Here is a 12,150-nt window from a genome sequence, read left to right on the forward strand (position 1 = left end):
TTCATCTCTAAGGCCTTCCTCCCCACACCTGTCCCGCTCTGCCTCTCCCATCAGCTTACATTTTCAGAACCAACACTTCATTCCTCTGAGCCCAGAGTCCTAGGGTCCCATGAACTCCTGCTCTGGTACCTACTGTTTTGTGCATAAAAACCTTCTCCAACCAGCCAAGACACTTAGGCGGACCATTTCAATCAAGAGCCTGCTTTCTCTCACTCTTGAGCCTTCTGGCCTCACACGGCCGCCAGTCACCCACTTCGGGGCCTGTGATCCACTTTTCTTTCTTTCTCTCTCTCTCTTTTTTCTTTTTGTCTTTTTGTCTTTCCTAGGGCCACACCCACGGCATATGGAGGCTCCCAGGCTAGGGGTCCAATCGGAGCTTTGGCTGCCAGCCTACGCCACAGCCACAGCAACGCAGGGTCTGAGCTGCGTCTTCAACCTACACCACAGCTCACGGCAGTGCCGGATCCTTAACCCACTGAGCGAGGCCAGGGATCGAACCCGCAACCTCGCGGTTCCTAGTCGGATTCGTTAACCGCTGCGCCACGACGGGACCTCCCGTGAGCCACCTTTCTGCCCAGCTGCCCAGCATCACTTGAAAAAGTCATCACACCACAACGCCCGTGATCACCACAATGCGTGCTGCTGATCTGCGGCTGGGCCCTGGCTCCGCTTGGCAATGACTTTGCTCCTCTGTGACGGACTCCCCGTGCGTTTCCCAGTTTCCCACGGCAGCCGTTCCAGATCTTTCCCAGGCTCGTCAAACCCACAAACACATCTTCACCCCAATCACCCAACTATTTTAAAAAAGAATCTCACATTTTTCTTCCTAAAAAAAGAAAAGATCCTTCCCTTTTCCCAGTGGAGTGCTAATAAATATTTAACAACTAGTTCTTGGGGAGGGGGGGGAGCCACAATGGGCAGCATTTCTGATTTCCGTGGCATGTAAATATCCCCAGTCTGGCCGAGGTCACCGAGGGCAAAGCTGGGGTGAAGGCAGCAATTGAGTCTCATGGGTTGGGGAGAGCCGGCTCCAGGCATCACTGACCTTACCCTAAAAGGCCCTGTATTTCCAGTTGTCGCCTCCCCTTCCTCCCCTCTCAGAAGAAAGGATGTCCTCTGCCCGTGGCAATCTGAGCCGCCACCTCTCCCCCGCTCCCACCTGCTCTAGGACCACTTTGCTGGCTCAGCTCCCTAATCCTGCGCATCCTCTGATGCTCTGGGTCGCCCGCTCTGGTCTACAGTTTGCTCAGAATGTTCTCCCGGCTCCACTTAGGCTGGGACCGTCGGGCTAACTCATCTCCTCCGTTTATTCCTGCCTCTTCTGCACCAAGGGCAGAAACTCGGTGCAGAGAGACTCTTTCCCATCGTCAGGGCTTCCTGAGTCCGAGGGGCAGTGGCCGTCGTTGGAATGAAGGACGGAGGACTCGCGTGCAGGATACAGTGTTGACAACACCATGTGGAAGCTGGGGGGAGAGTCGCCAAATTTGTTTTTCTCTCTTTTTTGCCTTTGTTAATAATCCACTCAGATGGGAGGCCCGGGTACGCGCTTTGTGAACGGGATGCCTTGCATGACTGGGTGAGTTTTACCAAATACCATAAAAATAGAAGTGGGTTTTGTTTGTTTGTTTGTTTAGGCGATGGGAGAATTAATTATACGATGGGTTTGGGGGAGAGAGAAATGAACACACAACATGTACTGGATAAAGACGTGTCCCTTATTGGCCTGTGGACAGTGACAATGACTCAGCTGTTGCGGACAACCTGTGTCTTATTACCTCTGATGGAACTGCCTCCGTTGTCACCAGGGAGCCAGGAGAGGGTGATGGAAGAGGAAGTGGTTTTGGAAACTGTAAGCCGAGGCTGATCTGGCGGAACTAGAGAGGAAGCAGTTTTTAGAAAACAACTATTAGTTTTCCACATCTTTCTTCTTCTTTAACAGTCATTTACCAAATGACTCTTAAGAGCCATTCATTAGATAAGCGTTTCAGGTTGACAAAATATGCAATTCACGTCTGTCAAAATGTCTAATGAGTTGATATCCCGGGCTAAAGAGAGGGAACAGAATGAATCTACTCTTTAAAAGAAAATTCACCCACATTTCTCCTTGGATTTAGTTCCTCATGTCCTCACCAATTCCTGGAATTTCTGAGAGAGTGGCTCATCACTAATTGAAATCTTCCGGGAACTTACTGAGGCTACAAGCATTATTTTACTCTGAATTTTCAGCTGTGAGTCAAGTGAGAAAGGAAAATGGCACCCACTCAGCTGTTCTGTTCTCAGTGACATGAAAGGTGGAGAAAAAGCATAGCTAGCAGGAAAGAAACGGTAAAAATTTCCACTATTTTAGCTACCCCCCAGGTGCAACACACACACACACACACTCTCTCTCTCTCTCTCTCTCTCTCTCAGCTCTGAAATCAAAGGTGTGCTGCTGAGTGGCAGCACATGAACCTGAATTGTTACACAAGGTTTAAAAATGATAAACTTTCAATCACTGGGCCCCAGTATTATTTTGGATGAGCTTGGCAGACCGAAATACTAAAGAAATTTAGAATAAGGTTATCCAAATTATATAGAAAGCTTTTTATAAGATGTCCTTCTCCTTTCCACAGAGAGAAGCCTGATGTATTAACCCAAAGCCATAAAAAAAAAATGGGTCTCTCGAGAATCATAAAATAGTGTCTTTTTTCTAAAGTGCCCTGGAATTCTCCCAATTTCTGTTACTTGAAATTCCAGATCCATTCTGCATAATTTAAGAAACTATATATTTCTCCTTCCTGCCCCTCCCACTGAGGACAATATTGATTTTTTTTTACTTGCTGTGATTTATTCGTGTGCTAATCCTTAAATCCAAAGAATTATGCACTTTGATTTTCCTACGAATAAAATATCACCATGCATCCAAATCTGAACCCAATTCATGGCCATCTGGGATCTTACACACGATTTTACCCTGACAGCCTTGAATGTGTCACGTACGTTTGGTGAACAGTGTCGGGAAAAAGTACACACTCCGCACTCAGTACACGATTAAATTTTAAGGCGCCACAGAGCCTGAGTGAGTGTGCTTTTAACATACATTGCCCGGAACGGTTCAGTTAATTAGCAGGCATAAAACACCTCGATTTAGCCTTATTTCTTGTTGGGGTCTTCTGGGTTGCACTTAATACATGTGTGGAGTAAATTGTGCACTTAGTGGACCTCCTTAAGAAGGTCTTTCTGGAGTTCCCGTCGTGGCGCAGTGGTTAACGAATCCGACGGGGAACCATGAGGTTGTGGGTTCCGTCCCTGCCCTTGCTCAGTGGGTTAAGGATCTGGCGTTGCCGTGAGCTGTGGTGTAGGTTGCAGACGTGGCTCGGATCCCGCGTTGCTGTGGCTCTGGTGTAGACAGGTGGCTACAGCTCCGATTGGACCCCTAGCCTGGGAACCTCCATATGCCGCGGGAGCGGCCCAAAGAAATAGCAAAAAGACAAAAAAAAAAAAAAAAAAGGTCTTTCTCAGCGATGCGCACGTAAGGAAGAATGAGACTGGGCTTTCTATACGACAAAGTGTAAACAGTGTTCTCTCTCCGATTATGACGGCTCTTCACTTCCTCTGAGTTGTTTAACTGTATTTTTCAAAAGGAACAGATATGTTTTCATAGAGCGGGAAAAGGAGCAATCAGCTCTTCCTGGAGGTTGATTTTTAAATCTGTTCACGTTCACTCTTTGGGCGCAACGCCCACGAAAAGCGTCATTAGGAAGAGTCCCAAAACGCCGTACCTTGTACTTGCAAATTTAAGATGATCTCGTCCGACCCCCAGTTGTTGTTGGCGATGCAGCTGTAGTAGCCGGAGTCCTCCGCCTTCACCGTGCGGATGACGAAGCTGCCGTTGCTGAGGATGCTCCTCCGCCCGTCAATCATCACGAGGCTGGGGGTCCCGTTACTGCCTCACAGGAAGAAAGAGGCGCAGATTAAAGAAATTACAACCCAAGTTAGCCGAGGCTGGGGAAAAGCAGAGACACCTCCCCGAAGCAAACCACGCCTTTGGAGCAGTAGATGCGGTAAGAACTAAGCTAGGACCACAGGACGAAAATAGTTTCATTCTTTGTGAAAAAAGAAAAGAAAAAAAAAAAAAAAAAAAGGCTGCGCGGAGGTGAGGTCTGCGTGGAGGGCCTGGGTTCTGGCTCCTTCCCAGCCCGATGGCTGTCATATCCCTTTTGGAATTGCTTCTGGGGGCGGAAGTGCCATTTGGACCCAATCATATAGGGACAGCTAAAATTGGGAGGTCGCTTGTAGATTCACTTCAGGTGAAGTTGGTCATGGTTTTGGCATAAGAAATGAATGGCGGAGTTCCCGTCGTGGCGCAGTGGTTAACGAATCCGACTAGGAACCATGAGGTTGCGGGTTCGGTCCCTGCCCTTGCTCAGTGGGTTAAGGATCCGGCGTTGCCGTGAGTTGTGGTGTAGGTTGCAGAAGCGGCTCGGATCCCGCGTTGCTGTGGCTCTGGCGTAGGCCGGTGGCTGCAGCTCCAATTCGACCCGTAGCCTGGGAACCTCCATATGCCGCAGGAGCGGCCCAAGAAATAGCAAAAAGACAAAAAAAAAAAAAAAAAGAAAAAGAAATGAATGGCATGTCACAAGGGGGATGAGCTGACCCCTAGAATAAAGAGAGTCCCCCTGGTGACAGTGTAGCCCCCGCAGTGGTGGCAGCTGTCTGGTCATCTGGGGTCACCCCCACAGTAGGTGGAATGCCGCTGGGTCTTGGGACCTTATCCACTTCCTTGGGGTTAACTGACTGTGAAAGAGATGATAAAGTGTCCCTGGGCCAGGAACATTATTTCAGTACTTTGTCTTTTAAGTGCTTTTGTTTGGAAATAGGAAGTCTTCTGAACCCAATTTCTAGCAAACCTCTCGACTCATCAGTGAATCCTCAGCCCTTTATTTATATCCTAATTTCTTCCTCTGGAGAGAGAAAAAGTACTTGGAAAAGTTACATGAGCAGAATCCATCTCACCCACTTTCTCCCCTCCATCGCAGCGGCTATTATTTTAGTAATTCCTACTGAGCAGGGAAAACCAAATTTTGTGTTAGCAAAGCCATAATCCATTTCTAGAAGTTATTTCTCAGAGTGTTGGTGCTAGGGTTAGTTGGTCCATGAATCTTGGAAGGAGAGAGAAGCACTAAGTCTCCCGTAACCTTGGGTGCCTTCATCCCAGTTATACTGGAGAGTTTCATGATTAGATACAGAGAACTTCCAGGGATTATTGGGCTGGTTAGAGCATTTGCCTTGGAAGCTTTGTCTTATGAATTTAAGGCTCTGAATTGTTAGAGAATTGAAACAAGAGATCAGATCCTTTTAGTGCTAAAGCCAAGATTCCTTCTGCTCTGCCCTCGACCACCTTCCTCTTTATCTCAGAAGAGGGGGTAGATTTCCTGGAGCTTTCACTGGTGTAAATACACCAGACAAAGCTTTCATTCAAAAAGTACACGCACCCATATGTTCATTGCAGCACTATTCACAACAGCCAAGACATGGAAACAACCTGAATGTCCACTGACAGATGAATGGATTAAGAAGACGTGGTACATATACATAATGGAATACTACTCAGCCATAAAAAAGAATGAAATAATGCCATTTTCAGCAACATGGATGCAACTAGAGATTCTCATACCAAGTGAAGTAAGTCAGAAAGAGAAAGACAAATGCCATATGATATCATATATGCGGAATCTAAAATATGGCACAAATGAACCTATCTACAGAACAGAAACAGACTCACAGACGTGGAGGACAGACTTGCCAAGGGGGAGGGGAAAGGGGTGGGGGATGGACTGGGAATCTGGGGTTGGGGGATGTAAACTATTACATTTAGAATGGATTAAGGAAGGAGGTCCTGCTGTATAGCGCAGGGAACCATATCTAATCTCTTGGGATAGGACACAATGGAAGATAACAGGAGAAAAAGAATGTGTGTATATATGGCTGGGTCCCTGGGTCACTTTGCTGTACAGCGGAAATTGACAGAACATTGTAAATCGACTACACGCTACTAAAAAACATTTTAAAAAAGAGAACATTTTAGTGATCATGAGAAAAAAAAAAAAGACACCGCGAGGCCCATCCCAGTGTGTCTGATGCTCTCCAGAGATTCGCGGAAGGCATACATTGGGTTACTGGTTACCTGTCTTTCATCCATTTTACCGCAGGAGAAGGGTCCCCGACGGCTTTGCAAGGCAAGGCGATGTCTTTCATCCAGGGAGTGGTCACCGTGCCACTGAAGGTCAGGATTCGTGCAGGAGCTGGAGCACCAAACAGAGCAGAAGCCCAGTGACCCCCAGACCTGCCTACACAGAGGCTGCAGTGACCGTCCCCCACAAAGCCATACCCCAAAGGCGACTGCTGCCCTGCCGATTACTGCTACACCCATCAGCGCTCGTCTCGGTGTCAGACGCATAGAAAGGACTTTCATTGTATAAGTAGCTCAACATCCCGACTGAAGCCTCCCCCCAGCCCCCCCCCCCGTATTGACAAAACACGAGGAGCCCAAATGCAATACCTGGGGCTCCATAAACCAGCAGCTCCAAGCTGTGCTTTCTATGAGCGCAATGATTTTTCAGAGCATTTTATTAAGCAATTTATCTTAACACTCCAAACTGCACATTAAAATATACTTTTAATATCTGAGAGAGGAGATCAAACAAAACATAAAGCCCTAAGACAGGAAGGGGTGAAACTGTTATGGCGTCTGTTCATCAATTTTGTGGGGCTTTTTTGATGTTATTGTATCAGCTTCATCTTCAGCACAAACAGTAAGGAAAATAAGCATTTCCAGAGTGGCCTCTGTTGAAGAACCACCGTGTTGCTGAGGACAATGACTCAGATGCTTGAACAGGAGCATCTGCTGGGGACGCCCCTGGGGACTGCCACGGTCCCAGAGTAGCTGGGGGGCCCAGGAGGTGGAGAGGAAAAAGCCCAGGCTGGCCCCCTGTCAGCAGGGGCCTCCTTGGGGCCAAAGGGGTCTGTACTGACAGGTTCCTAGGGCCACCTTCTTGGGTGGGACACAAAAGCTGACACAGACACCATGACACAGTCTCCAGAGGCAAAATGGTCTGCCCGGACTTTGCCTTCACTCAAATCCTGCTTTTTGGGGACAGTCCTTTTAGAAGCTCAGCCCATCTAGACGTGCAGGTGGACGGCAGCTCCAATCGATTCTGGACCCACAAGGATGCAACCGGCGTTGGGACCCCTGTACCCTGTGGGGCTTCGACTGGCCCATGGATCTGGAGAGCAGACCCTTCAGGAAAGTTCAGGAATTCCAGGAAAGGGGGGATCCCAGAGCCAGCTCCTTAGGAAGTCATCCTGGACTAGAAAACGAACGAAGAGCTACCAGACAGACCCTAGTTTTGTTGTTCTGAGCACTGGCGGCAAGAGAAGGGGGAAAGAGGACGTGCCAGCAGGCTCAGAGGCTGGGCCTGTTTTGTGCAGCAGCTATTACAGCAAAACCCAGCCGTGTGTTTGAAGCAATGTTCCTGCTCTAGGGGGGACCTGAAGCCCCTCCTCCTTAGAGCCAGGTCCTCAGAGGTGGCTTGAAATGGAATATTCCAGGGCAGAGACCGCTTTATCAATTACTGATATTTCTGATGTTCCATCAATAACAAAAATATCTTGGGCAGGTGAGAAACAACGAATCCTGGAAGCTGCACACACATACTGGGTATATGAATGAGAACAAGCCTTTACACATGAATGCTGCCTGTGAATGAGGCCTTCTGATATTTTCAACTGTTTTTCCTGCTTTTTAAAAAAGTCTAGACTATTTGACTGTGATGCTATCCCATTCTATTCCATTTTAGGTCTTTGAAATGCTGGCGAGAACTCCTAAAATTAATTCTAGAACTTAGGAGTGATTTTCCATTAGCATTTTGAAAAACTCTGGCAGAAACCATTTCATCTTCAAGCCCAACACACCCAGTTTCTGGAATGAGAGCCCGTTTGTGGCAGCTGAAATAGATAGGATCCTATTCTGAAACCCTAAGCAAACTGGAGCAGGCAGGAGAATCACCTAGAATCTTTGTTAAAAAAGCAGGTTCATGCTCTGACTCTGACTCAGCGGTCTCAGGTGGGCCCTAGGAGTCTGCCTTTGAACAGGCGATTCTCATGAGAAACGGTAGCCCACCTGCAACCTGGACCCCCCTTCCGGCTCCTGAGTTCTTCCCAGCCGTGTGACTGGGCTCACTGGGTCTGCCCTCGCCCTGGGCTCCTTCCCAGGACGATGCTCCTCCAGGACCGGGTCCATGGTTTCGTCCTGCCGCCCCCTCCACCAAAGAGGCAGCCTTCATCCTAAACCTAACCGGGATTTGGGACCCTGCTACCTCTCGACAGATTTGCTGCTGCTGCTGGCCTGCCCTGATCTCCTAACAGCCACAGAATAAGCTGCACCAGCCCCTCAGCCTGCACGCAGCCCCGTCTGTCCAGCTTGGACCCTTCTGCCTTTGCTGGGTCTGGGGTCCTGGGTGGTCCCTGCCAGCTGGACGTCCACTCCACTCTGGAGGCATTCCCTAGCTCAGCTTCTTTCTGGAAAACCCATCTGGATCAATCCTGACTCTGGGTGAACCCTACTGATGCATGAGAAACTGAACTTTTCTGGATCAATCCATGTGCCAGAGAATCTGGAGCCACTCTGCCCGCATGGCACTGCCCCTCAGTAAGTTCCCACTTCCCGGCAATGACCTCCCATCATCCCTTCTCTTCTCTTAGCAAACCTCTGGCCCTTCCCTCATTCACCACCTGCGGACTACTGGGGAGGGCCACACAGGGGCTCCGTGCTTCCTGCCACTGCGTCCCCGAGGCCACTTTCCTTTCCCTCTCCAGACCTCTGTCCTGCGGCCTCCGGCTCCTTATCCTGTGTCATCGGCCTCGCCCCCTTCAGCATCTTCCCAGAGCTGCACTGCACGCTCTGCTGGCTGATCTATTAAACGTCATGAAGCCTTTCCTTGGGCCAACGCCCGCCCAGTTCTAGCGTCTCTTGCTCGTCACCTCCTCCAGGTGATGTGTTTAGAGAATGGCCTGCTTCCATTCACTTTCTCCCCCTCCCCGACCCCTCCCCACCGAAGCTGCTCTCTGGAAGGTCCCCTGTGTGGCCACACCCAAGGGCATGTCCAGTCTTGTTCCACGGGGCCTCCCAGCGGCAGCTGGCACAGCCGAGCAGGCCCTCCCTCTAAAAGCATCTGTGTTGAATTCCTGCCCTTGCCCTCCTGGTCCCTCTCCTCTCTGTCTGGCCTGCCCCCTTTGCTCTGCCAATTCCCCGGCCCCTCCCTCCCCAGTCCATCCCTCCAGCTCCCCCTCCCTCTGTGGTCCAGTGGGCGCTTCCCCGCCCAGGAGTGAGTGCTGTCTGGCTGCTCACCCCTCTCCATCTCTGGCCCCTGCCCGATGTCTCTGAGGAGCCAGGACCTGCCCCAGCTGCCCAGACGTCTCCCAGCCGATGGCTCTGTCACATCAGAGGTTCCGTGCCACCCCTGCACATCTCTGAGAGTCCCCTAATGTCTATGCCCAGGACACACCTTTCAGGCCCCTCTGCTACCTGCTGGCCCAGGTCACGCTGCCTGGCCGCTTGGCCTCCTGTCTGGTCCTGTTTCCCACCTGCGCCTCCCTGCCATCCACTCCGGAGGCGGATCATCAGCGTGGTCCTCAAACTCCTGCCCTCGGCTGGCACAAGTGCACCTCTGACGTGGGCTGGCAGTAGGGAAACCCGTGTGCCGAGCCTGCCAACTCCACCTGCCAGCTCCACGATTTCTCTGTAAATCTAAAGCAGTTCTAAAAAAATAAAGCTTAGTGCACACGCACACACACAAAGTGTACATACATGTGTGCACACACACGCACGCACACACACATGTACAAACAACATGCATACACATCCACATAGGCGTGTACACACACACACACACAGGGTCACACCCCTCCTCTGGTTAAAACTCCATGTCTTTCCACTTGGCTCAGAGCGGGACCTGGAATTCCTAACTCAGCCTGGAAGCCCCAGCCTGGCCAGCCCTGCCCTGCCCTCCCCTCCCCTCCAGGCTCTCCTGAGATCACTCTCCCTCCCCAGACCTGCTGGGTCCAGCGTCCCCACCTCCAAGGCCCTGAACTCTTCTAGGCGGGAGGCCTCCGATATCGGAACACTTTTTCCCTTTGTCACGTGACTGCATTTATCTGCCCTTCTGCGCCTGAGACCACCCACCCCGTCTGAGGTTCTGAGGACTATTCTAAAGCATATATATTTACTTATTGTCTTTTTAGGGCTGCACCAACGGCATATGGAGGTTCCCAGGTTAGAGGTCGAATCAGAGCTGCAGCCGCCAGCCTACACCACAGCCACAGTAACGCAGGATCCAAGCCCCGTCTGCACCACATCTCACCGCAATGCCGGATCCTTAACCCATTGAGCAAGGCCAGGGATTGAACCCACGTCCTCATGGATACTAGTCAGGTTCACTACCACTGAGCCACAATGGGAACTCCTAAAGCATTTATTGACGTTCTTGATTACACATGTCTTTTTGTGAGGTTGTTTTCTGTCTCCCCACCCAATTTTGAGCTCCATGAAGGCAGACAGTAAACACATGTGTTTTACAGAATTCTTGGAAGAGACTCCTGGATGCTCAGCAAGCCCTGTTTGCTTTCCCTTCTGGACGTTCAGCCTGGCTTCATCTCCAAGCTCTGCTCTGAAAGTAGGTAGGACCCACGCTTCATGCTACATAGTGGAAGGTGGGTGAGAATGAAATAAACGCTTCCCTGTCTGACGGTGAAGACTTCTCCACCAGCCTCCATGCGTGCTCTCCACCTAGCCGGCTGGAGACAAAGGACCCCAGGACCTCACATCACAAGGTGGAAGAAGCCTGGATCCCTGAGTCACCACGTGGAATGAACCACCCAGGAAAGCCACCCATCCAGAACACCTGGGTTGGTCTGCGTTCTCAGGTGAAGCCACTGAACCTTACAGGATGTCTGCTGCAGCCATCAGCCTCCCTTGACTAAACTGCCCCTGTGTCCCTAGCCTGGCACACCATAAGCACTCAAAATGATTTATTCAGTGACCAAATGACACTCAGTCTCCCCAGACAAGTCCCAGCCCTGTGGAAGCAGCCGCTTTCCAGCTGTGTGTCCTCTGAGATGTCACCTCTTACTACCTTAGCCAGGCCACCCCTGGATGTGTCTGGGGACAGAACACTGACCACACAGAAGGAGAGAAGAGCTAAGGTTATGGCCAATTCCTCTCCTCTGTTGCAGCTCCTTTTCCTTTTCTCCCACAGCCCTGATGCCCTTTGATAATTACCGTTTTCTAAATGCTAGTGCATCTTAGGGCTGGCTGGGTATCAAGTTCAAAGAGTGCAACGAACCAAAAAATCCACCACTTATATCACTCACCAACAAAATATTCCTTTTCTATCAGTATTTATGTTTGAAATGTGACACTGCTCCCCCCCCCATTATTTGATTCTGCCTCTTTCTTTTGCTCGTTCTTTTTTTTCTTTTCATGGCCCCACCTATGGCATATGGAAATGCTGCATCTGTGCCCTACACCACAGCTTTCGGCAACCCTGGATCCTTAACCCACTGAGCGAGGCCAGGGATCGAGCCTGCATCCTCATGGACACTATGTCGGGTTCTTAACCTGTTGAGCCGCACTGGGGACTCCAGATGCCACCTCTTTCTGAGCTATCCCATTACCCAACATTTATCAGGAGCTCTTAGAGGGAAAACTGGAATCTTGGAACGTTTATTTTCCCTTTTAGGCACCTAGAAGCCTTATTAGTAATACATTGCCAATGGAATGTGTTCCAAAATCAGGGTCTCTCCTGTTGACCTGGAATGGTGACGTCAGTACATCTACTCATGACAACTGAGGGGGACCCGAAACACTGGTAGTAATTGACCAGAAGTAGGAGCGGAGTGTTCTGTGTCTATACGTGCTTTTTAGGGCCAGTGCAACATCTCAGCGTGAAGACATCATCTTCACTTTTAGGGACATTTTGTTCCTGAAACAAACCTCCTTTTGTCACTGAAGGTTTCTGTTTATAGCATGTTATCAATAGAAGAAGAGCTAAGGATTTTCTTATTTTGTAAGGTTTCAAATTCCATAGACCAAAAAAAAAAAAAAAAAAAAGG

At 49.8% G+C, this 12,150-nt stretch overlaps 1 protein-coding gene across 7 annotated transcripts in view; it reads right to left on the bottom strand.

Annotated features, from left to right (window-relative positions):
- DSCAM (DS cell adhesion molecule) overlaps positions 1–12,150 on the bottom strand; it is a 744,988-nt gene that overhangs the window by 55,946 nt on the left and 676,892 nt on the right. For all 7 annotated transcript variants that reach the window (XM_084992175.1, XM_084992177.1, XM_084992176.1 and 4 more), the window contains 3 exons: positions 6,167–6,284; positions 3,762–3,925; positions 1,776–1,874 (listed from right to left, as the gene is read on the bottom strand). In XM_084992175.1, the coding sequence (XP_084848301.1) occupies positions 1,776–1,874; positions 3,762–3,925; positions 6,167–6,284 (381 nt within the window). The remainder of the gene's footprint in view (positions 1–1,775; positions 1,875–3,761; positions 3,926–6,166; positions 6,285–12,150) is intronic.

Source organism: Sus scrofa, chromosome 13 (assembly GCF_054392235.1).
Source record: "Sus scrofa isolate SSC_HxYL_T2T_F1_AM1 chromosome 13, Sscrofa_HxYL_maternal_Yorkshire_Landrace_v2.0, whole genome shotgun sequence".
Lineage (NCBI taxonomy): Eukaryota > Metazoa > Chordata > Mammalia > Artiodactyla > Suidae > Sus > Sus scrofa.